A 26,987-nucleotide genomic window follows, 5' to 3' on the forward strand; every position below is an offset into this window, starting at 1 on the left:
CTCCCTCTGCCGCTCCCCCTGCTTGTGCGCCTGCTCTCTCTCTCTAATAAATAAATAAAATCTTAAAAAAAAATAAACTCAACCATTTAAACTGGATTTCAACTCATTTAAACTCAAAACCCATGCTCTTACCCACTCTTTTGGATATGTGTGTACACATACATGCACATATATGTGATTATATAAAATGGTAGAGCTGATTACGTTGAGTTTACTTTTAGTGCGGGTGGCAAATGGCAATGCTTATATATTATAAAAGTGGTCAAAGAGTCCAGAATCTTCGGCCCAGCCTGAAAACTAGCTATGTGTGCTTGCTTTTTTGATGATCCTTTGTATTTGTGGAAAGTTATATATGTGATTTTCATATTCAAAATTTTTCTACAATTAGATTTCCTAAAAATAATTACTTTGTAGTGGAAGTCAATATTTAGTCAATCAAATGTGTTCTGATCACTAAGAAAGATGGATTATTTAGTGATTTTCTTGGCTTTGGCAATAATGCAAAAAACAGTAGGAAAGAACTGTAGCAACACCTTTAAAGTGTTGATTTTGGGGCTCCCCTCCCACACTGTGCAAACAAATAGACAAATGCTGTAAGAAAATCAAGTTGACAAATATTCAACCATTAGCTTTCAAGAATGCCACTCAGGTAGCCCTACATGGAAAGATGCAGATGCCTTCTGACAAGAGCTTTTGCTCCCACAGCTTTGATAAAGTATGCTCTCAGAGAAAAGAGAACAGTGGGAGAGGAGAGGCATCAAGCACCTCAGGCACGTGGGAGGGAAGCCCAAACCCTCTCTGCAGTCGGTGCTGCTCCTGGCCCAGAGCCAGGGCACCGTTTAGAAGCTGAGGCAGAGCTGAGTTCATCCTCTTTTGTCATTCGGTGGGTTCCACCATTCACCAGTGGTCAGCCCACTGTCCTTCATTAGTCCAGTTTGAAGTCTTGTTGCCTTTGTCCCAGGATCTTTTCATATGCTTCTGATTGACCATCTCCTGGGAGCAGTCCCTCATCTAACAGTCCAGAACACTCATAAACGCCATTCTACTCCCCCCATCACTGCCCCCAGAGTGGAAACGAGAGGACTTGTAGTCCTTGATGGGTAATAGTGGAGGGGGCTTGGACGCTTTGTGGGGTGATGTTGGTGACAGCTGAAAGGGAAATGTTTGGTCCAAAGAAAGCAGGATTATTTGGAATCCATGTGAAATCATCCACTGAGCCGGGAGAGCAGAGGAATGCACTACCCCATCACAGAGCGTTAAGAAGTGGGAATGTTAGAGCTGGACAAGAGCTTGCAGAACATCTCGTCCCACCCCTCCCCATAGCAGAATAGACTATTTGTTGGAGGTCAAATAGCTGGTTAACGGCTCAGCCGCAACCAGTAATCAGATGTCATGAGTGAGTTTAATCCTCTCTCCAGTGCACAGCATGGGCACATCTGGTTCGGGAGCTCTTTCTTTGGGGTTTTCTCTGATCCTCTTTCAAGGCATGGTAAGTCAAATAGAGGACCCACTTTCTAAGTTCTTAGAAGCCCAAATTCAATATCTCACAGTGACACCAAAGTGAAGTTTTCGTTGGATTAGTTTATTGCCATAAGATATAGCGAAGACATTTTTTTCAGTGGTTGGGAGAGTCATAACTGCTTATAGATGATTCTCCTCCACAGAGACTCTCTGAGACTGCTTGCACTAGCCCACAGGTGCCTGAAACTGAGCACGAGAATGCATTTAATTGTGTTGAAGAAAGTCCAAGCTTCCCTCCCCATAATAAATGAGGACCTGACCTTCCGTATAGCTCTGCCTCTGTTCTTCTGTTCATTCTGTCATGAATACTTATTTCACTAGAATTTTTACAGGTGGAGAAGGAGGGTGTTCTACCTATTACTCAGCATTTCTCTAATGATCACTTTGTAAATCACAGTTTATCTTTGGACATTTCAGTGGCTTTATACCGCTCACCGTTATTACACCAACAAAACTCATCAGGTTGCACTTTCTACATTTGCTCTCCATGGGCTTCTGTAATCTTTGTAGTATTTTATTTTTGGAAACTTTTTTAGAGAAACGCTTGTTTTTAGCACCACTTTGCATATGTCCATGTATTTAAACCGTTTCTTTTTTGTGGCAGATAAAAAACTCTAAGGACTTCTCTTACAGGTATTGTTAGAACATTCAAATAAAATCTGTTTATAAGACACAGGGATAGCCAGATATTAAACAAATCAAACAAGTTTTCTCATAAATATTAGGTTGACTCCTGGTTAATATTTTAGATTCTTGTTAATATTTCACACATTGTTTCTGTTCAACTAACTTGGGAACTTCATGAAAAAGTTGAATGGTAGGTTGGGTAGGAGGGTACCACAATGGGAGCCTTTTTTCCAAGGCTGGCATGTGAATAAAGTACCTGCAAATCATAAAAAGAAACAAAATATCTTTAAAAATAAGAATTTCACATTGGTCACATCAGTACGCATACACTCACTGGCGTAGGGCTGTTGGGTATGGGGGTCTAAGCCATAACATTCGGCCAGCATTTTCAGTCATCTGATCTCCCCTGTTGGGTGACCTAGAAGATCTCTGACGTGTGCCTTTCAGCTCATTGAGACACTTTACTACAGCAAAGGAAGTGAATTTCATTAATAATATATCCATTATGAAGGCATTAGTAGGGAAGTCAGGACTGTCCTCACCGCAGTGTGGGCTGAGGCTCCTGCTTCTTGTTTCCTTGGGCAGTACACAGGAAATTGAAATAAAAGGGTTGGGGCGCCTTGGTGGCTCAGTCATTAAGCGTCTGCCTTTGGCTCAGGTCATGATCCCAGGGTCCTGGGATCGAGCCCCATGTCGGTCTCCCTGCTCGGCGGGAAGCCTGCTTCTCCCTCTCTCACTCCCCCTGCTCGTGTTCCCTCTCTCGCTGTGTCTCTCTCTGTCAAATAAATAAATAAAATCTTAAAAAAAAAATTGCATCGTGTGATACATGCCACAACATGGATGCACCTTGAAGGCGTGATGCTAAGTGAAAGAAGCTAGACACAGTAGGTCACATATCATGATTCCATTTATGTGAAATGTCCAGAATATGCAAATCCACAAAGAGAGAAAGTGGATTAGTAGTTGCCAGGGGCTGGGGGGGGAGGGGAGCATGGCATGTGATTGCTTACTGGGTACCAGCTTTCTTTAGGGGTGATGAAAATGTTCTATTAGACAGTGGTGATGGTTGCACAACATTATGAAATGTATTAAAAGCACAGTTTAAAATAGTGAGTTTCAATGTATATACATTTTACCTTAAAAAAAAAAAAACGAGGAAAAAAAATTAGGTTGTGTGGACCAATTCCCAGCAGGCCAAACAAAACCCTTTTATAGGAGCCAGAGTGGAACCTATGATGTAAAACCACATGGAGGAAAAACGGGGTCCACAAATTGGGCTGAAATGTTTTAAAAAGCCAATCTAGGGCCATAATGTATGCCTCCACATCCTTTTATGTCTGCACCCAAACTGGGAGCAAAGCTATGCCTGCTGCACCCTTTTCATCGTAAGTCAGACGCAGGCTGGGTTTTTCCTTGATAGGCGCTAATGCAGAGCTGAGCGGCTGCCAGCCTGTAAATAGAAGGAGGAACCCCTGAGGTGCAGAACAAGCTGGCTGATGAACCCGTGCTTGTTACTGCTCTTCCTTACTGTTTTGTTCCTGAGGAAGAGAGGGGAAAGGAAACAAACAAAAAATAATAACCACACTCGTTAACTGTTTCTCCTTTATCAATTGTTTTTTACCCCCCAGTGCTTCAAACTCACAGTCCCTAATTCATCATACCCTTCAGTAGGGTTTGTTACTCTTGATTCCTCACAGCATGTTAAAATCATTACTACTTCTGTGAGGTGCTGGCTGCGACAAAGACAATGAGTGAGAAACAGTTCTTCAAAGAGAGTTTGAGGTTTCATTAGTCTTTTCTAGCCTGGGAATACACAGTGGTTCTTAGAGCTCCCCTAAACCCTACCTTACCACAGATCCAAGTGTGAGATACTATTGAAAACAAAACCAGAATTGCCCATCTTCATTTGATCTTCTACATATTGGGCCATGTTGCAGTTCTGCCTGAAAATCAGAAATGAGTGGATTTTACTGCAGATTAGATTCAGACTTTTCTTACCTGCATTCTTCTCTGTAGTCATTCCTAATATACTCAGCTAAAGTCTTGCTGTACTGCAGGTAGCTCTTGAGGATTTAAAATTGCTGATACAACAGAACTGCTTGGCTGGGACTTAGCAACTGAAATGAAGCTGAAAGCCCCTTTACCATTTGTTTCACAATACTGGCCACGAAAGTGATCTAAACAAGAAAAAAGCAGTTGCATGTAGGCCGCATGCCACCCATAAGGCACCTGTTTCAGCTGGGGCCTCACCTCTAAAGCTAGGCTGAAGTCCTCACCACCCCTATACCAATATTCTTGCACTGTTTCTCACTGAAATGGTACTCAGAGAGCACCAGACCATAGACCAATTGGGTTTACCATTTGCCCCCCTCTAAGCAAAATCAGAATGAATACTGTCAAGGAAATTTGATTCCAATGTAAAAGGAGAACATTGGATAGAAGGGGAGCTTGGAAAGGTCCATGGCCTCCTCCAGGACGGAAGATGGTTTCTCTTCTCTTGTACTGTGAAGGACAAATGGCCCACAGAGATAAACTTCCTGGGACTTTCAAAGAGGGTTCCTCCAAGGCGCTGGTTCTCAAAATTTAGTGTGCACAAAAATCACCTAGGCAGCTCAATACACATGCGTAATCCTGAGCCCCACCTCAAGATATTTACCATAAACAATTCTGATGGCTTTGTTCCTCAGACAACACCTTAAGAAACACTAAGTGAGAAAGCAAAGAAAACCAGGCTTGACACAAGCAAGTTATGTTGATGTTCCTGGTAGCTGGGGTTTTCATCGAGAGTACATCTGCTATCATTTCTGAGGGGGATATTAAAATGGAAATAGTAGCAATAATGTGAAGTTATTGAGTTGCTGCTTCTCACACACACAAAAAGTCATTTACAACAGAACCAAGGGGCATCAGGCTGGTTCTGTTGGTAGAGCATGCGACTCTTAATCTTGGGGTCGTGAGTTCAAGCCCCCACACTGAGTGTAAAAAAACAGAACCAAATAACAAAAACCAAGAACAGTGGATTCCACAAGTTTTTGTTTGTTTGTTTGTTTGTTTTTGAGAGGGGCACATTTTCAAACAACTATGCATAAGTGTAGGCTACTATAAAAACAGAGGGGAACTCCAGTGTCCTTTCAAGCTCTAATCAGGTCCCTTTGCATGCCCATTAAATTAGTATCAATAAATGTGTTGCCTTTTCTATTGATGTTGCTACTGGCCCTTCTTAAGTAGGACAGGTGGTTTGGAGTGGTTTCACCCCAATTCAGATCTGTTTACACATATTGACTAAATATGGTGTCAGGCAAACACAGATTGAGGTTGGAGAGTCTGGAGCGGTAGAACAAAGCAATGACCATTTGGGGATTAAATTTTTAACTTCTTTTGCATCTTGCTATAACCAAGCAAGAGAATCAGAGCTGACTGACATGCAGGTAGATTCAATGATCACAACAGTTTTCTTGCTTGCGCATTTCTCTCAAATGGCCTGTTTCTACCCATACTCTTTAGAACGGAGTTAATATTGAAGTTGCAACAGTTTTAGTTGTCCTTTTGCCACCTTTCCTCCTGGCATACATTATGGTCACAGACTAGCTTCATACTCAGTTCCTTTGGTGAACCAACCCTAGAGGTTGATAAAGAAACTTCCCTGTGGCTTGGAGTCTTTACTACCCCCAGACTTCACATGTCAGTTCAGATGTGTGATTATAGGGTCTGCAACCACTGCAGAGAAAAAGTAAGGGTCTTGCATCTTGCACATAAGAGCTTCTGTTGCCATGAATGACTAGAACTTTATGATACTCCTTGAAGGGAGCCAGCGACTAGTTAGCGTCTGTGTGCTGCTAAAGGAGCCAAGTCCATGGGCTCAGTCTCTGTATAAGGCAGCTGGACGTAATACTGACAAGTGTACCCTCTGGCCCTAACCAGATTTTTGTAAACACATGTCACAGGGATCTGGCAAGAAAATCTACATTCCCAAGGACATATTCAGCATAACTATAGAAAATAGCCCAAAGTAGGGAACCGCTGATGGCCAATAGAGGCATGTTTGTATATGAAAAGAGAACATACTATGTCATGTCAAATCCTCCATTAGCAATGAAAATTTAGTTTGGTTTACTACTTTTTGAAGAGATCTCCAATCAAATGTATGATTAAATGTATGAATATATGAATGAATAAAGGAAAATTAAGTTTGGGGAAATGAGAAGAGATTAAGGGATGAAACTTTTATAGAATTAATTCAGCAGATATTTTATTGAATATCCGTTATGTGCCTACCACAACAGACATAGCTCCCACCCTCATGGCACTTGGAGTCTGTTGGGGGAGAATGACATTGTGTCAGTCTTGACAGACTAGGTTGTACTGTGGTAACAAATTTCATAAAATATTGTGGTAACAAATTTCACAACAAAGGTTTACCACTTGCTCACACTGTGTGTCCCTTATGGGTTGGCGGGGGAGGGGGGGTTCTATTCATTGTAGTCACTGAGAACTGTATGGAATGCTGCCAGTCACCATGCCAGAAGGAAAAGATAATGCAGAGAAGCATGCACTTGCTCTTAAACCTTCTGGCAAGAAGTGACACAGGCTACTTATGCTCACATTCCATTGGCGAAAGCAATTAACAAAGACCTACCTAATTACAAGTGGGGAGGGAGGTACAATCCTACCATGTGCCTGGAAGGAGAGAGAGCCAGAATATATGTGGGCATTAAGGGCTACCATAGGGAAGAACCAAATAGTAACACCAACAAATGCCCACTGCAACAGTAACAAGTCCTATGAAGGGAAGGAAGAAGACACCAAGCTCGGACTATGTGTGCCAATAATGGGGGATCTGATCTAGTCAGAGGTGAGAAAATCATCCCTCCACCCTGTCCCAGGAAGGGGCACTGAGGCCTGAAGGATTAGTGGAACAAGGAGGGAAAAGCATTTCAGACAGGCAGGAGGACCAGTGAAGGTCCTGTGATGAGTTGGGGGTGTTGGAGGTTGGCAGTGATTAAGAGGCCCACGTAGGGAGAGTGCGGGACTAGATGAGCTTTATGAGAGATTTAAAGCAAGGCATGACATAATCAGATTTTTTTTTCTTAATAGATGCCTTTGACTAGTTGGTGGGAAGATAGGGACAGACCATGTAGATGTGATTGTAATGTCAAGGACAGAGACAGTGGTACTATGGACTAAGATGGCGGTAGCCAGGACAGAGTACCCCAATGAACCCAAGTGTTAATTCATACTCACCAACTCATACTTGTTGTTTAAGATAAATGTTCAGGGGGCACCTGGGTGGCTCAGTCGGTTAAGGAGCCTGCTCTTGATTTCAGCTTAGGTCATGATCTCAGGATCCTGGGATCCAGCCCGGCATTGTCAGGCTCCCTGCTCAGTGGGAAGTCTGCTTAAGGAATCTCTTCCTCTCCTCTGCCCCTCCCTCCTGCTCACTCTCGCTCACTCTCTTTCTCAAATAAATAAATAAATCTTTTTTAAAAAAGACATGTTACTATTTTCACTTACTTATACAGCCAATATTTTAATATATTCTGTTTCCTATAGAATATATTTTAGGGTTTTTCCTGAAATGAAGATCACATTTAAAGAGATCATTTCAGGGGGCGCCTGAGTGGCTCAGTTGGTTAAGCATCTGACTTTTGATGTTGGCTCAGGTCATGATCTCAGGGACATGAGACTGAGCCCTGCATCAGGCTCTGTGCTGAGTGTAGAGCCTGCCTAAGAGTCTCTCTCCCTCTGTCTCTGCCCCTCCCGGCTTATGCTCTCTCTCTCTCTCAAAAAAAAAAAAAACAAAAAAACTTTTTTTTTTTTTTTTAAAGGATCTCATTTCAGTACCTTAAGCACTCAGGCCCCAAATATAAAAATGCTTTATTTTAATTAAATAATAAAATCATCAGATTTACATTTTGCTTCTGTTTTATAAATGACTACTTATAGAGAAAATTTGTATTTTATTAATTAAGCACAAGAGCACCTGTTTAATTAGCTGTGAGTGGTGGTCTTGTTTTTGCTTCTTGGTACTTACTATGGGAGGATGACTTTGTAGGAAGGACATCATCCGGCTAATAGCAAACTTTGTTGATCCCCATCCAAGATTTCCCTGAAAGACTCAAGGAAATAAACAAGTTATGTTCATGAAGTCCAAGTTGTACATGAAGATATTCATTCTCTAATACATTTTATCTTGATTAATGAACTCTCTATAATCAGTATTTAGAAAAAAAGTTAAAAATAAAATCAGTATTTAGGAAAATAAACTAGATGAATACTTAAGAGCAAAAGTAGTATCATTTAAGTCAGCTGATTTTGGAGACCATCTCTAATACAAATATACTAACGGTATATTATTCATATGATATATAATCATAGGTATGTAATAGTCATGTAATATAATATGTATGATAAAAATATATATTGCACCTGCTGAAAGACAAGAAGTATCTCGTATAAAAGTGCCATAGCTGTAACTGTATATTCCACAATAAGCTTCTGTAGCTAGAATTTTAAATAATAAGACAATATAATTGGCAGAGCCAAAAAAATGGTAATTTCTCCTGGTTACCATTAGGTACTTATAAAAGAATTTTTGATTAACTGAAAATAGAATGAGTGGGGTCAGGTTTCCTGTTCTGTTTGGTTCAGATATTCCGCCCCCCGCCCTGCCGCAAAAAAAATGGCTCTCATAAAAAGACTACACATTGAATAATGTCTAAGAAAGTGGATCAGGGAAAGAAGATCCAATGGCCCACAGAATGCTAACACACAAAAAACTGCACACTTGATTTGCAAAATCATTCAGATCAATAACCCTACATCCTTTCAAGACTATTGAAATATGTTCCCTAGAGTTAAGATGGGAGATTCTCTAGGAAATTTAAGCTTATGCCCAGTGTGAACTACAATTCCCTCTGTAAAATGGGTAAATATAGGGCTTAGAGACTTTTCTTTTTTTTTTCTCGCAAGAACTTCAGTTAGTGAGGCTGTTTTCTAGCCTCAAGTAACTCTTCTAGCCCATACACCACTTGGTGCATGAGAGCTATGCCTGTGGGCATTGCTACAGGCCAACACATCTTCCCTAACAGTATTCTTTGCAAGAAAGAGCTTTAGTTTGAAAGTTCCCAGTCTGTTAGACCTTGGAACCAAAATGTATATGATCTGCTCATGGCTGCACTAATAGCCCAGCTGCAAAAGATCACCAAGTCCAAAAGCAGCAAACTCAGACCTATCTATTCTGCCCACTACATATTTTTATATGGAAATACCATGGGCAATCAAGTCAGCGAATCCAAAACGAAATTCACTGTTTCCCTTTTGAACCTACTCTTCTTGCTGTAATTCTTATCTGACACCCAGGCCAGAATTTAAAGTCAACTAATCTTCACAATTTTTTTTTCACATCAACCTGTTGATGCAATTTCCTAAAAATTTCTGGAATCTGTCCTCTTTACAACTACCATCGCTTTTCTTTTCTTCATTAGCTTACTCAACAAATATGCATCAGACACTGTACTAAGTGTTGGGGATACAATGGGGAGCAACAGAGACATGGACTGTGCCCTCATGGAAGATAGTGGGGGACAAACAACAGTCTAACAAGCAAATAAATAAATGCCTCATTGCTAACTGAGATAAGAGCTCTGAAAGAAGAGTACAGAAAGTTAGGAGAGCTCTAAAATGAGGGCCTAAGTCTCGTTTCGAGGGTTGAGGATCGCTTCACTCTGGCCTCTGTCATTCCTCACCTGGACAACTGCACTAGCTTCTTAGCCCCGCCTGAGTCTCGCTTCCATCCCACTCTCCAATCTCTAATGCACTCACTCCACTGTTGAAAACTGTATCATAGATACTCCACATAGTCTCTAATATTCATATATATGAATAGGGCTATAATATTCATACAGATGAATATTATATTCATGTTATATTTAATTAACGTCTGTCTCTCTAACCAGACTATAAACCAGTGAGGGCAGAGGTGGTGTCTGTTTTGCTTCTTGTTGGGACCCCAGTGCCTAGCACACTGTCTAGCTCATCATAGAGTTTCAATAAATATTTATTGAGTGACTGAATACATCTAAGAGTTTTCTAAAACATACTCTAATTGTATGTTTAAGAACTATCAAATCATATCCCATCCTTTAAAAAAAATTGTGTTGTTCTGCTCAAAATAAACTAATAATAAGCTGATTTATTCTCTCAGAATATGTGCTTTCTAGGTAGTCTGATATTTCTAATGTTTTAGTAAAACCTTAGAAAAACAAGTAATTCTCGCTGAGTTTGCACTACTTAGATAAGGAGATGGTAAACTAAGGCAAGAGAGTTAGCCCTAAAATCTTTTAAAGATTGCTCTTTTGGGCACCTGGGTGGCTCAGTCGTTAAGCATCTGCCTTCTGCTCAGGTCATGATCCCAGGGTCCTGTAATTGAGCCCTGCATCAGGCTCCCTGCTTCTCCCTCTCTTCCTCCCTCCTTCCTGCTTGTGCTCTCTCTCTCTCTCTCTCTTGCTCTCTCTCTCAAGTAAGTAAAATCTTAAAAAAAAAAAAAAGTGCTTTTTTACTATTTAGGCCCCTACTGTGGAATTAGATATACATAAATATTTTGTATAGAGACAAACAGATTTATCGAATACATACTGAATACTAATTATTTTCCTTAGTATATGTACTTTACTTTTCTTAGTATACATACTTTCTTTTTTCTTTTTTCTTTTTAAGATTTTATTTATTTGGGGGCGCCTGGGTGGCTCAGTTGGTTAAGCGACTGCCTTCAGCTCAGGTCATGATCCTGGAGTCCCGGGATCAAGTTCCACATCAGGCTCCCTGCTCAGCAGGGAGTCTGCTTCTCCCTCTGACCCTCTTCCCTCTCGTGCTCTCTATCTTTCATTCTCTCTCTCTCTCTCAAATAAAAAAAAAATCTTTTATTTATTTGAGAGAGAGAGAGTGAGAGAGAGAGCACAAGCAGGGGGAGTGGGAGAGGGAGAAGCGGGCTCCCCACTGAGCAGGGAGCCGGATGTGGGGCTCGATCCCAGGACCCTGAAATCATGACCTGAGCCGAAGGCAGATGCTTAACTGACTGAGCCACCCAGGCGCCCCAGTTATACATACTTTAAGATGTATAAAACAGATACATTAATATTGACAGAATAGCTGTCTAAGTTTTGAGGTTAATGGCAAAATATTTACTCTGATTAAATTATATTTCTATATTCTACAATGTCATGCTCCACATTAGAAGACAGGAAGCCAGGGCACCCCTACATATTATATTTAGTCTACCCCCAAATTCTCATCTCACCTCAGCATCAAAAGACATCTCAACTAAAGTTGAGTCGGCCACCAACTGGATATCAAACATAGGACAAGATTTTGGAATCTGAGGTTCACTAATTAAAAATACCAAAAGATTAAACAATGTTCCCCTGAAAAAATAAATAAAAGGCAATTAATGAATAAAGTTTGAAAAGAAAAACAGTAAAGCCAAGTTTGTAGACACTGACTATAATTAAAAGTATAAAGCATTGCAGACCATTCTTGACTGAACTTTTAGATCCTTGGACATCCAGACAATTGAGTAGTGGTAAAACATTTAAGTGAAAATATATAATTTCTTGGTCTTTTGACTCAAAGCAAGTTTTGTTTTTGTTTTTAAAGAGAGTGTGCACAAGTGCGAGAGCAGGGGTGGGAGGGGCAGAAGGAGAGGGAGAGAGAGAATCTTAAACAGGCTCCACGCCCAGCACGCAGTCTGACCCGGGGCTCAATCTCACGATCCTGAGATCATGACCTGAGCTGAAATCAAGAGTCCATCACTTAACAGACTGAGCCACCAAGCACCCCTCAAAGCGAGTATAGTTCTAGAAGTTCACATAGCTTAGAAAACTTAGTAAGTCTGGACTTAAGGGAAATCTGGGTGATTTCGATTAAAGCAGTATTTTCCAAAGGGCTCTTTCCGCCCTCCCCCACAAAGGGCTTTTTAATGGACTATTAATTCCAGGCAGTATTATAGTCAAAATAGATTCTGTGGTCGAAAGAGGTATAGGAGATACTTGGTTAAACCAGTTCATTGGATATCTTTACTACTAGACTTCTCAGAAGTTTTAATATGCTCATATGCACTGTATATCTCCAGGACAAAGAAACTGCTGTATGAAGCATTTCTTAATGCTTATTTGATCACAGGTGTTTTGACTCTTTAAAATTTTTAAATTGAAATTTGGTTGACATATTAGTTTCAGGTGTGTAAGATAGTGATTCAACAATTATATGCATTATCAAATGCTTACCACAATAAGTATAGTTACCATCTGTCACCAAATGAAGTTATTACAGTATGACTAACTATATTCCCTATGCCATACTTCTCATCCCCATGACTTACTTATTTTAAATTTGTACCTCTTAATCCCCTTTACCTATTTTACCCATTCCCCCCATTCTCCTCCCATTTGGCAACCGCTTGTTTGTTCTCTGTATTTATGAGTCAGTTTCTCTTTTTGTTGTTATTTGTTTGTTTACTTTGTTTTTTAGATTCCACATATAAGTGAAATCATATGGTATTTGTCTTTGTCTGACTTATTTCACTTAGGGTAATACCCTCTAGGTCCATCCATGTTGTCACAAATGGCAAGATTTCATTCTTTTTTATAGCAAAATAATATTCTATTGTATATATACACGACATCTTCTTTATCCATTCATCTATCAGTAGACATTTGGGTTGCTTCCATATCTTGGCTATTGTAAATAATGCTGCAGTAAACATAGGGTTGCATACATCTTTTTGGATTAGTGTTTTCATTTTCTTTGGATGACTACCCAGAAATAGAATTACTGGATCATATGGTACTTATATTTTTAGTTTTTTGAGGTCCTCCATACTGTTTTCCAGAGTGGCTGCACCAACTTATATTGCCAACAACAGTGCAGAAAAAAAAAAAAATGAGGATGGAGCTCTTCTTTTAAATAAAGCATTTCAGAGGCTTACTGTTTCACTGAAGACTACTAGCTATTAGTCAATAAAACTAGTATTTTAGTCTTTTCCTTTCAAAAGAAGTGTACTATCCATTAACCTATACTAATAACTCACTTAAATTGTTACTATATGTTTGAATAATGTACCCTATTATTTGAAAATGAAAAAAAAAATCACAATCCAAACTTAGGATCCTAAGGAGCTGAGGTTTGGCTTCATATATGTTATACAGTTCATGTATAGTTGAAAAGGAACCAAAAGCAGATCACTAGGAAAATCAGTTGCCTAACTGAAGACAGTATCAGAGTAGCTTTGACGATGGGGGTAGTAAAAATTTACAGATGGGACTATATAAAAATCCTCTATAACCATAAGCATTCTTTTCATAATGGAATAAAGGAGACTATAAACAATCCCTGTTTAGTAATATTTAAGGCTTCCTAATCTTTTTACAATCACTTAAATCATTACCATGATTAGAAGTTCATGATTAACCAAAATTTTAATAAAAATAGAATTCCCCTCCTTTCTCCACCTCAAAAAGCAAGTCAGTTCGTATATCTGCAAAATAAGAATCATGTCAGCACACTTCTCAAAAAAGCAGGATATGTCCTACAGGATATTTGTTAATGTTTTACTCAAGCTACTTTAAAATGGCCAATCTTACCTTTAGAAGACCCTTCCAAAAGTCAACAAAACATTTCATTTAGAAGCTTTTCCTGATATTAAGTTTGAAATGACATTCCATTAACTGATCTATTTAAAGTCCTTTATTTTCAGCAACAGCTTCTTTTCCAAGTATGTTATATCCAGGGTTAAGGGAAGGAACTCTCAAATTCTGGGTCACTTTCTGTGATAATGTATGAATTCAACCATAACAGTATTAAAATATGAATGGATTTATGGCACATTTCAAGAAGAATTCAATGAACTGAGTTGAGCTAATAAAATCTTTACTTATGAAAAAAAGAGGAAAATGCTGAAATGATTAAGTGCTTTTTTATTTGCTCAAATGGAATTTAATTTGAAGTCCACTCCTCCTGCTGACACTATTCAAAATCCACTAGGTCACTAATAGAAGAAATTTTAATCTAAATGGTAGTTTCATCCCCAAAATAAAGACTTTATTATAGGATTGACGTCACAGCCATAAAAAATGGTGCCAACAATTTTGATGCTTTCATTGTTTAGATTTTTACTATTTCCAATGTGAGAATTTTGAATGCATTGCAATATATTTTATAATATATATACAGACTTTGAAAGGTAAACTCATGGTCTTTATAAGTCGGTCTGTGTTATTGTGTTAGACAGAATTCTAATATGGCTTCCAAGATTTTTGCCCCCTGGTATATGCACCCTAAGTAATCCCTTCCCCTTAAGTATGGACAGGACCTGTGAATATATTAGGCTATTACTCTTGTGATTATGTTATGTTAGATGAGAAAGGTAAAGGGATTTTGCATACATAATTAAGGTTCCTAATTTGTTGACTTTTGAGTTAATCAAAGGGAGATTATTCTCAGTGAGCCTGATTATCCATTTGAGCCCTTCAAAGAGTGCTTAGAGCTTCTCTGAGCTCAGAGATAGTCTCCTGCCAAAAAGCAAGCCATCATGAGTTTATAGCTATAAAGAAATTAATACTAGCCACAAAAACCCAAATGAGCTTGGAAGATGACCCTAAGCCTCCGATGAGACTGCAGCCCCAGCCGACACCTTGACTGCCATCTTGTGAAAACCAGAGCAAGATGATCCAACTGAGCTATGCCCAGATTTCCTGATCCACAGAAACTGTGGGATAAACAGTTTATATTGTTTTAAGCCACTGAGTTTACAGTGATTTGTTACAGGGCAATAGAAGACTAATGCAGTTATATTAGACATTAGCTGCACTAGTTAAGGCTACAGGTAACATGACTTGACCCTATGCATGTCAAAATTGGCTGAAAAGTTAGTATTACAACCAGATTCTATTATAGCAATACAATATATACATTGAAATACATGAAAAGAATTAGTCATATCAGGGGGCGCCTGGGTGGCTCAGTCGTTAAGTGTCTGCCTTCGGCTCAGGTCATGGTCCCAGGGTCCTGGGATCGAGCCCCGCATCGGGCTCCCTGCTCTGCGGGAAGCCTGCTTCTCCCTCTCCCACTCCCCCTGTTTGTGTTCCCTCTCTCGCTGTGTCTCTCTCTGTCAAATAAATAAATAAAATCTTAAAAAAAAAAAAAGAATTAGTCATATCAGGAAAGAGGCCTGCTATAGTAGGGCTGATGTGGCCAAACCAAGTTAAGACAGAACAATTAAAAACAGAGCAGAGGTTAGTAAGAGTGATGGTTTTTCAACTCAGACTGAGAGAGGTAGGGATCAAAAGGTGGACAAAAAGAGTAACATGATTCAGCAGTAATTCAATGTGACAAGATAAAAATATAAGAAGTAATCTTGAATCTCTATCCTGGAGATTGGGGAAATGGTACTATCAACTGCATAAAGAAGTATACAGAGGGGGCTCCTGGCTGGCTCAGTCAGTGGAGCATGCAACTCTTGATCTCAGGGTTATAAGTTCAAGCCCCACGGTGGGTGTAGGGATTACTTTTAAAAAATAAAATCTTAAAAAAAAAAAGTATTCAGAGAAAATAATAGAGTAATAGAGTGTGTCTTCCTTGTTTTCTGTAAAGCAGGGGTCAACAAACTATGGCCTGCAGGCCAAAGAGCCCAGAACCTGTTTTTATAAATAAAGCTTTATTGGAACAGAGCTGTGCTCATTCATTTATATATCGTCTTTTACTGTTTTTATGATACAGTGGCAAAGTTGAGTCGCTGCAGCAGAGACTCTATGGCCTGAAAAGCCAAAAATGTTTACTCTATGGCCCTTTATAGAAATGTTTGGCCATCCTGGTATACAGCATAGTACACCCATAGTCCCTGGGACAGAGCAGGTTGCTTAAGAAATGTTCATGAATATTATCATCAAAATTCATTTGTAAAGTTCTCTAATAAATAGCCAGGACAAACATTACTAAAAGTTTTTATTCTTCTCCCTGGTTCACATGTTTTAGAGCCCATGGCCCTCATTTTCCTTCTACTTTCTAATACAGAAAATTTAAATTAACAGTTGATGAGGGTGGGAAAAAATTAAGATTATAGAATGCTGGCTCAGGATGTAATTCATAGTCTAAAAATCATATAAAAAGATCAAGCAGATAATATACAAAATATGCAAACACATATTTTCTGTAGCAAAGAATGCTATTGTCCCCCTACTGTACATTCTTTTTTTCTTCCTTTTAATAATAGGTGTCCATATCACCATCTAGAGTTTAGCTAGGTACAGAGCCATGCAACTACAGACACATCCAACTTCTCTTGCAGCTAGATATGGGCATATGCCTAAAGTCCCCATCAATAGAATGTGAGCAGAAAAGTCTTATATGCCTCTCTTACAAAGGAAATTTGCTTGCCTTCTACTTCTCTTCCTGCACCCCATAGGGTTTAATGAAGTCACGAAGGTCGGTCAGGGATAGCATAATAAACCATGGGGACAGAGATAGCATAATAAAAGATGTCAGAGCAATTAAAGGGAAGGAACCTAGGTCTCTGGCTGATCTTCTCGAAGAAAGCCTGACTATCTACTCTGGACTAGTATGTGAAAAAGATATAAATTTCTATCTTCTGTGGGCCACATATTTTAGCGTATCTTTATTATAGCAGCTTACTCTATATGTTAATAAACCCCCCACCGTCATTCACTTCAAGGTCACACAATTATATATTAAATGAATCTACTATTAACTCCTCCCTTTGCAATATAATCTTTCTGTTATGTGGGTATAAGGGTACTCTGTAAAATTCTAGTAGAGAACCCCTGGCTTTTATTTTTTTATTTTTATTTTTTTAAAAGATTTTATTTATTCATTCGAGACACAGAGAGAGAGAGCATGAGCAGGGGGAGAGGCAGAGGGAGAGGGAGAAGCAGGCTCCCTGCTGAGCCAGGAGCCAGAGTGGGGCTTGGTTCCAGGACCCTGGGATCATGACCTGAGCCGAAGGCAGATGCTTAACCATCTGAGCCACCCAGGCGCCCCAGAGAACCCCTGGCTTTTAAAGTATGATGGGGCATTTGGGCTGTTTCAAGTTCACGAGACAATGACAAAAGATAAAATTATGCTAAGAAAATGTTTGTGCCCTTAATAATCCATAGAGACAGAGAACTCACTATGTGCCAATTAATCTGTTTTATCACAGAAGGAAGTGGAGAGACAAGAATTTTAATATACTTATAAGGGGATTGAACAGAGAAGTAAGAGAGCTATGAGTTTTGGAAGACACTCAATGGAGTAGTTAATGGGTTGTAACTACAAGGTGCCAGTGTCTTCTAAAAGACCTTACTTCTTAGCTGCCAATGTGTTCAGGCACGATGACTCAGTTTCTGTTTCTCTGAACATCAGTCCCAGAATCTGTATAATTTCAATGCATGCTCTAGAAAACAAAGAAAAAAGCACAGAAGTGGCATGATTGCATTACAAGTTCAGAATTTCACAAAATTAGTAATCCTTGATAGAATTGCTCTCATATCTATACAGAAAAACGTACAGAAAGGAAATTCTGTATGTTAATTGTCTAGGTCCCTACTCTGTGATTGCTGCGTACTAAACACTCAACAATATTTGTTGAATGAATTAATTAATAGCTGAATGTCAGGATTAAAAGTCATTTTCATAGTGTTTTTTGTCCTTAACATTTTTTTCTGATAATCACACACTATTTTAAAATTATTTTTAGGGGCGCCTGTGTGGCTCAGTTGGTTAAGTGTCTGCCTTCAGCTCGGGTCATGATCCTAGAGTGCTGGAATCGAGCCCCGTGTGGGGCTCCCTGCTCAGTGGGGAGTTTGCTTCTCCCCCTCCCTCTGCCACTCCACCTGCTTGTGTGTGCACGCACTCTCTCACTGTAAAAATAAATAAATAAAATAAAATTATTTTTAATAATTTTAACTTTTTCAAGGTGGTAATATTTGGCTCAAAATTTCAAAGGTAAAAAAAAGGAATACAGTGAAAGGTGTCTTTCCCCCAGATGCCCATTTTTTTTTTCCTTTGGGACAACCAATATTACTAGTTTCTTATATAGCCTTTCTTTATTTTTTTTTTCTTTTAAAGATTTTATTTATTTATTTGAGAGAGAGAATGAGAGATAGAGAGCACGGGAGGGAAGAGGGTCAGAGGGAGAAGCAGACTCCCTGCTTGGCAGGGGGCCCGATGTGGGACTCGATCCCGGGACTCCAGGATCATGACCTGAGCCGAAGGCAGTTGCTTAACCAACTGAGCCACCCAGGCGCCCATAGCCTTTCTTTATTTTTTTAAAAGATTTTATTTAAGGGAGAGAGAGAGCACACAATTGGAGGGGGAGGGGTGACGGGCAGAGGGAGAGGGAGAGGGAGAAGCAGACTCCCCACTGAGCAGGGAGCCCAAAGCCAGGCTGGATTCCAGGGCTCCGAGATCATGACCTGAGCCAAAGGCAGACACTTAACTGACTGAGCCACCCAGGTGCCCCTATAGCCCTTCTTTAAAAAGTAGAACAGGGGCGCCTGGGTGGCTCAGTCGATTAAACCTGCGACTCCAGGGGCAGGTCATGATCTCGGGGTTGTGAAATCTAGCCCTGTGTCAGACTCTGAGCTGGGTGTGGAACTTGCTTAAGATTTTCTCTCTCCTGAGGCCCCTGGGTGGCTCAGTCGTTAAGCGTCTGCCTTCGGCTCAGGTCATGATCCCAGGGTCCTGGGATCGAGCCCCGCGTTGGGCTCCCTGCTCCGCGGGAAGGCTGCTTCTCCCTCTCCCACTCCCCCTGCTTGTGTTCCCTCTCTCGCTGTGTCTCTCTCTGTCAAATAAATAAATAAAATCTTTAAAAAATAAAAATAAAAAATAAAAAAATAAAAGATTTTCTCTCTCTCTCTTCCTCTGCTTCTCTCCCCCAAAAGAGTAGAACAAAATGAATGCTATTTTTAAAAATCTATGTGAAACAAAACTTGCAGCACCATTAATCATTAACACAGTATATATTTTGTCCAGTGCCTTCCATTTATCTTTAATACCCTAAGGGAGGAAAAATCTGTGACTATCCAGTTAGTACTTACACCAGCTCATCAGCCCTTTGGCTTTTATTTTGAAGTATGCTCTTATCCCTAGACTCTGGCAAGTACTCATGAAGTTTGTTCACCAGGAAAATAAAAAAGGTCACTGGTCTGTGAAAGCAAGCAGGAAAGATGGTCATTAGGTATCAGTTGGTAAAACTCTATCTTTACATAATAAAAATATGAAGAAATCATTTATTCTCTGGGGACAAAATGAATTATAATATCTCTCATTAATAATAGCATAACCCAAATTGAAAACACTTTTTACTTACAACCAGGAGACCACTGTCCTGGTGAACAGAGCCAGAGCTAAAGCCTAGGGGGTGAAGCTGAGGATGCCCAGTAGGCCCGGCTCTACCATTAATATTGAAGACCCTCCAGAAGGTGTATAATCTCAGGCAAATCATTCAGTAACCTGGGAATACTATATTAAATGGAGGCTACTCTAATTCCTGCCTTTCCAAAGTAATTTGGCCTTTGTGAGGATACAATGAATAATGGCTAGAAAAATACTTTTTAAAAATGTTTGCTAACCTACAAGAAAGGCCCAGCACTGGTATAGCCTAATGAAAACAGTGAAGAATGATACTAATAATTCTGTTAATACAATGGAAATGTCGATCCCCATCTCCAAGATAATATAAACACTGGCTTAAGAGTGTGCAGACCAGTTTTTTTGTGCTTCTGTGCAGTCTCATGAGGTAAATCGAGCATGAAATAAGCACTGGCCCATGAAATCAGGCAAGTTGGTACTAATGAGAAATATCATGTAATTGCTTCTCTTTTCTTTTCCTCTCTTATTCATTCCCCGCCCCCCCCCCCCGCCCCGAGGACTTTTTTTACTTGTGACAAATTAGACTCTTTGTTTAGACAGGTATTATGTGTACCTTTATTTAGGTGGTAGGGCATGAGAAGAGACTGAGCCTGGCAGGTGGAGAGAGGGACAGGAGAAGGAGCAGGCTGTATGCCAGGCCCTCTGAGAAGAGCTGCCGTTTACCAGGGCCCTGGGGAATGAGCACAGTGTGGCGGCTTTATACACTAACTCTGAGTTCACATCCCAGCTCTGCCACTGGTTAGCTGTATGACATCTGGCAAGTCACTTAGACACTCTGTGACTCAGTTCATGTCTAAAACGGAGTTAATGTCACCTGATGAGGTTGCAATAAGATAGTATCTGTAAAGCCTGAACGGTGCTCAGCACATCATAAGTGCTGAATAAATTTACCAGTTATTATTGGGATCTCCAACCTGCTCGCTAGTTCAGGAACTTTTATTCTTAAAGTATCTTCCACCACCTTGCAACAACATGGAGAAATCTCAAAACTATTATGCCAAAGGAAGCCAGCACAAAAGAGTACATAGTCCATTTCCGGGTAAGTGGAATCCTAGGATAGGTTAAAATTAATCTATAATGACAGAAAGCACAGTGACTGCCCAGGGCCACAGATGGGAGGCAACTGCCTGCCAAAGGGTATGAGCCTTTTGGGGTGATAGAAGTGTTCTAAATCTTGATTGGGGTGGTGGTTATACGGGTATATACATTTGTCAAAACTCTTTAAACCAAAACCCTTAAAATATCCCAATAATTTCTCCAAAGAAGATAGACATATGGCCAAAAAGCACATGAAAAAATACTCAACATCACGAATCATTATGGAAATGCAAATCAAAACTACAAAAAATCAGAAAACAACAACTGTTGACAAAGATGTGAGAAAACGAGAACCCACGTGCATTGTTGGTGGGAATGTACGATGGTGCAGCTGCTGTGGAAAACAGTATGATGGTTCCTCAAGAATAAGAAATAGAATTACCATAGGATTCAGCAATCCCACTTCTGGGTACACTCCCAAAAGAATTGAAAGCAAGGTCTCAGAGATATTTACACACCCATATTCACAGTGGTGATGTTCACAATAGCTTAAATGTGGAAGCAACCCGAGTAGCCATCAGTGGAGAATGGATAAGCAAATGTGGTCTTTACATACAATGGAATATTAGCCTTAAAAAGGAAGCAAATTTTGACATATGCAACAACATTGATGAACCTTGAAGACATGCTAGGTGAAATAAGCCAGGGATAAAAAGACAAATACTGAGTGATTCCACTTACATGAGATATTTAGAGAAATTAAACTCATAGGAGGAGAAAGAATGGTGTTGCCAGGGGCTGGAGGAAGGGGTGAATGGGGAGTTAATGTTTAATGAGTATAGTTTCAGTTTTGCAAGATGAAAAGAGTTCTGGAGATGGTTGCACAATACAATGTACCTACTTAATACCACTGGATCATACACTTAAAAATAGCTAAAATTGTAAATTTTATGTTATGTGTATTTTACCACAATAAAAACAATTGTTGAATTAAAAAAGAACCTCATGGAGAAGACATAAAGGGTTAGGAAGGACCAATGTATTCATTGAACACATAACTACTGATTGCCAGCTATGTAGCAGGTACTATGCTAGGTAATTAGATACTACCTTGAGCAAAGCAGACAAACAGACATGGTATCTGTCCTAAAGCCTATAGTTTAGTCAACCTACAAAAAAGGTTCTCATAATTTGTAAGAAAATTGTAAAAAAAGAAAGATTACCTAAAAGAAAATTATACCCCATACAGATGATTTCAAAAGGGGAAATTGTGTGTGTGTGCATTTATAATTTCTAATACCTAATATATTATATACAATTATATATATTTGTAAGATTTTATTTATATGAAATTATTATATGTATAATTTTCCATCATCTTACCCAAGAACCAAAAATTAGAGATGCCTCTAATCTCGCCACCCCAGTGAAGGGTTCCTAAGGAAGCTTCACACAGCCTCATGTTCTCCAGGGAGCCCAGCACAAAGTTGGAAAGCCACTGCTTAAGCATAAAGCCATGATAACTGTTTAAAGAAAAAAGCTCCTAGGGGGTCCCTGGGTGGCTCAGTCAGTTAAGTGTCTGACTCTTGATCTCAGCATAGGTCTTGATTCAGGGTTGTGAGTTCAAGCCCCACGTTGGGCTCCACGCTGGGTGTGGAGCCCACTTAATAAAAAGATAAAGAAAAGAAAAAAGCTCTTAAAAGAAGATAAAAATGTTGACTTTTGTTATTATATATGTTAACTGTATAAATGAATATGAGACTAGATTGTGGTTATGGATTAAAGAAAGAGAACGTAAGGCTACCAGGCCTTGGTGGCATGGTGGTGGGCAGAGGACCCACACCGTGTGTGGAAAGACTGCAAATAGGAGACTGCCCATATGCCTTTTATTTCCCTCTCTATTCATTTTGGTCTCTCTTTTTTTTTTTTACTCCTTGAGATCAAGAGTCACATGCTCTACGAACTAAGCCAGCCAGGCGCCCCTTGGCCTCTCATTTTTGACAGCTGAATTAGAAGATCTATTTTAGTCCATCTAAGGACATTACATTAAAGGACAGCTGCAATGTTTTCAATTAAGCAACAGAACATGAATGTTCTATTCCTAGACTTCTTTTTTTTTTAACTTTTTTACTTGGATAAATTTACTATAAAAGACATCTTTCTTTAAATACTTTTTAATTCAATTAATTAACATATAATGTATTATTGGTTTCAGAGGTAGAGGTCAGTGATTCATCAGTCTTCTATAACACCCAGTGCTCATTACATCACGTGCCCTCCTTAATGTCCATCACCCAGTGACCCCATCCCCCCAACCCCTCCCCTCCAGCAACCCTCAGTTGGTTTCCTATTCCTGGATTTCTGATCAGGTTAATTTTTCACAAGGGAATAAACTTTCAGTTCAATATGAATTGATTATGGGGCCTAGTATAAACATGGCATTGCATTAGGCCTTAGGGAGAATACAAAGATGAGTAAGACACGTGCTTGTCCTGAAGAAGCTTATAGCATATAATGGTAAATAAGAATAATATGCCAATGACTATAGTGAAAAGGAGAATATCTGTGCTAATCTTGAGGGTAGGAACTGTATCTTACTCATGCTCGCTTTTCTAATGCCTGTTCCCATGCCTGGCACAGAACAGGCCTGCAGTAAATATTTGTTGAATTGTTACAGAGAAGGTGCTATGAGAGATGCCATAGAACTGCATTGTCCAATAGGTAGCCACTGGCCACGTGGTGCTATTTAAATTTAAACTGATTAAACGGAATAAAATTAAAATTTCACTTCCTTAGTCACTGGCCACATTCAGTGTGGCTAGTGGCTACTTTATTGAACAGCACAGATTAGAGAACACTGAAGAAAGTTCTGCCATAACAGACGAGAAAGGGGAAGTTTCCAAAGTGCCCCATGGAGGATGACAGGAAAGACGGAAGAACAGCACTTGAGCTGAGCCTTGGAGAGTGAGTGGGTAGGATCTTAACAGGAGGAAATGGAAGAAGGAGTAGCATAGAGATGGTGAACAGTAGGGGGAAAGGAGGAAGGGCTGGAAAGGACAGGGTGTTTGAGTCACCCCACATGGCTGGAGCTTTTAGAGGAGAAAGGTGAAGGCAACGAAGTGCGGGGTTGAGTTGGTTAGGCCTGGCTTCGTTCTCTTTCTCTACATCTTTCTTTTGCGCCACAGCCAAAGCCACGTGCATCAGGCCCATTTTAAGATGAGAAACACTTAGGGGCGCCTGGGTGGCTCAGTTGGTTGGGCGACTGCCTTCGGCTCAGGTCATGATCCTGGAGTCCCAGGATCGAGTCCCGCATCGGGCTCCCTGCTCTGCAGGGAGTCTGCTTCTCCCTCTGACCCTCCCCCCTCTCATGCTCTCTCTCTATCTCATTCTCTCTCTCAAATAAATAAATAAAATCTTTAAAAAAAAAAAAAAAGATGAGAGACACTTAAACGGCCCGCGGACCAGCACTCTGGTACTCAACATCAACACCTTTCTTCCTGGTCTAACCTGTAGGAGGTGCCTCAGTTCTCCCACCTCGCCATCTGCTTTAAATCCAGTCTCGCGATAGCGTCCAGTTTATCTAAGTGGACTTCTCTGGGCCCTGTGCTGTGTCCCTTGCCAGTCCTCTCTCAGCTGCTAGGTTTACTCTTGACAACCTTTATATCCTTGTCACCTCCCCAACCCAACATTCCATTAGGCCCTGTTGCCAAACCTACACAATCAGATCTTCCTGGTGCCAAATGTTTGTGCAGACACTTGGGTGTAATCCACCCACATGCTGGAATACCCTGATGTTTCGTTTTGCACACTATGTAGAGATCACTCTCACCCTTGAGCACTGGGCCTTCCCTGGGAGCATCTACGGCTGGGTTAGTTCGCCCAGTGCCTGCCCTATGTAGGTAGATGTTGGCCCCTTCCTGAAAACCCACCTTGCTAAAATAAAGGCCATGCCTGTCCAAACTTGCAGTCTGTGACAGTGGTCATTCGTGGAGAGCCTCAAATGCCAAAGCCAAAGTGTTTGTACTTAGTAGGGAGGGCCACCAGAGGTTTTCGAGCCAGCGGGGTCAACACAGTGATAGATTAAACTGATGCCATGTGTGGGATGGACTGGAGAGGAATATTTGGGTGGGATATACCAATTTCCTTAGCCTTTCCACATGAACTCCATTTCCATGTTCATAATCATCTTGGGTGTCATTTTGATGCCTGGCCCTATATTCTCCACAATCCTCTGAAGTTTTGGAGTCAAAACCTGAATGTTCTATTCCTAACAGGGTGTAGCCAGTATAAGCGTTTAGACTGTAGCACAACATCATTGTTACTGTTTCAGTGTTATGGGACGTTTGACATACTATTCTATATAGCTAAGATGCCCTCTAATTAGGGTGATCAACCATCCCAGTGTGCTTGGGATGGTCCTAGGTTTTGTACTCAAAGTCCCATATCCTGCGAACTTCCTTAGTCCTAGGCAAACTGGGACGGTTGGTCACCCAAGTCTGGGCAAACCCACATGGTTGATCATCCTACATGTGAAGCACTTAGAATCTAAGAAATGGCCAGGATTGTCTTGTATGTTTGGGAAAGCTGTGCACTTTACAGCTGCTCAATAAAAGGTTGCCAACTATGAGACCACTGGCCAGAATTAGGATAAAACATATAGCGGTCAACATGAGCTCCACCCAAGGCAGGGCTCACCCCCTCACTTGGGCCTCATTAGCACCACACCAGTACTCACTGGGGCTTCTGAATCCCTTCACCTGAACCTGAAAATGAAACTAAGTAAGTCTTGTAGAGTAAGTCTGTAACTTGCTGAGTGAGCGCTAGGTTGCTTTGACTCCCTAAGAATCACCTTTTTTAAAAAAATAATAGTCCTACACCCAAAAGTAATCTTTTTCCATTATATTTTTATTGTATACTTATTGTAAGTTTTAAGGTAAAACTTTCTTGAAATCTGTTTTTCCATCTCACTGTCTTTACTCCTGCATCTTGCATGCCAGAAGCTTCCCCTCTAATTACCTTTGACTCACCAACCCAACCCGTATAAGGTACTGTCTTTTTGCTACCATTGCCCTCTTTCCCCAACTCCCCTGCAACACACGTACACATTATTGACTACATTACATTTCAAGTACTGAGTCATGATTGCATTAAATTTAGTCCACATTTTAAAATACAGCCTCCATCAGGGTACCTGGGTGGCTCGGTCAGTTGAGAGTCTGACTCTTGATTTCGACTTGGGGCTCTACGCTCAGTGGGGAGTCTGCTGGAGGATTCTCTCTCTCTCTCTCTCTCTCTCTCTCTCTCTCTCCCTCTGCGCTCCTCCCTCCCCCCCACATGCTCTTTCTCTCCCTACTTCTAAAATAAAATAAAACACAGCTCTGAATACAAGACATTTATTTGTATTTTACTTTATGCTTGATTATACTGCACTTGATAAACAGGTGGGACAAGTTTCAAAGATTAAAAATAAAACAAAACACCGACTTTCCAGAAAAGCTGTTTCAGAATGAAGTTTTTCTGGGCTGCTACTTTAAGTTCCGTAATTAAGCAAAATATCTTCCTCAAAGTATTGTCTTTAAGAAAAAGTTCAGATTTAAGTTGACTGAAGTGCTTAATTTTCTCCTCAGATCGACAGAAACACAAGAAAAAATTTCCATGTGAAAAATGATAAACAGCAGTTGAGGAATATCGATTATTGACAGGTTTGTAAAACTTTGTTACTAATGGAATTTTAATATAGTTTTGTGCTTCTAGCTTTATTACTCATTAGTAATGAACCTTGCTTTCCCCAGATTGAACTATTTATTACTCTCCAGACATACTTTTCCCCATGCCCCTTTACTCAAGCGGTATCCAGCACATCAGGAATACTCTCAGTGTCCCTTGGAAACTGTTGTCCCTCTTTCATTCCCTAGCCCACGGTTTGTTCACATACCATTTACCATACTGAATGAACCATACATAATATTATTTGCTTCATATTTTTTCTTTAAATCAACTCACTTTGTGTGTGTGTGTGTGTGTGTGTGTGTGTAGAGAAGTTTATGTAAGATTTTATTTATTTGAGAGAGGGAACAAGCACGTGCACGCACACATGGGAGCAGAGGGAGGTGCAGAGAGAGGGAGAGAATCTCAAGCAGATTCTGCGCTGAGCACAGAGCCTGACCAGGGGCTTGATCTCATGACCTTGAGATCATGACCAGAGCTGAAACCAAGAGTTGGATGCCTAACCGACTGAGCCACCTAGGTGCCCCGAGAAGTTTATTTATAAAGAAAACTTTGTATCACTACTTTACAGGGAGAACCAGTATCATGTGCCATAAATAGCAGGTAACTGTAAAAATAGCATGAAAGCATCACAAGTTCTAAGTTGATGCCCC

The 26,987-nt window shown here is 40.2% G+C and overlaps 1 protein-coding gene across 1 annotated transcript in view; it reads right to left on the reverse strand.

Moving 5' to 3' along the window:
- Window positions 1-2,277: 2,277 nt before the first annotated feature.
- The window catches only part of CUNH12orf56 (chromosome unknown C12orf56 homolog), an 88,170-nt gene continuing 63,460 nt past the window's right edge, over window positions 2,278-26,987 (reverse strand). Inside the window, 8 exon segments of the mRNA XM_028110739.1 lie at window positions 2,278-2,404; window positions 4,147-4,325; window positions 8,180-8,254; window positions 8,575-8,649; window positions 11,444-11,567; window positions 17,501-17,590; window positions 19,236-19,338; window positions 26,088-26,229. Of these exon segments, the coding sequence (XP_027966540.1) occupies window positions 2,278-2,404; window positions 4,147-4,325; window positions 8,180-8,254; window positions 8,575-8,649; window positions 11,444-11,567; window positions 17,501-17,590; window positions 19,236-19,338; window positions 26,088-26,229 (915 nt within the window).

The sequence above is a fragment of the Eumetopias jubatus genome, unplaced genomic scaffold (assembly GCF_037043125.1).
Source record: "Eumetopias jubatus isolate StellerSeaLion01/CBP00866 unplaced genomic scaffold, mEumJub1_p1.0 scaffold_8, whole genome shotgun sequence".
In the NCBI taxonomy this organism is placed as follows: Eukaryota; Metazoa; Chordata; class Mammalia; order Carnivora; family Otariidae; genus Eumetopias; species Eumetopias jubatus.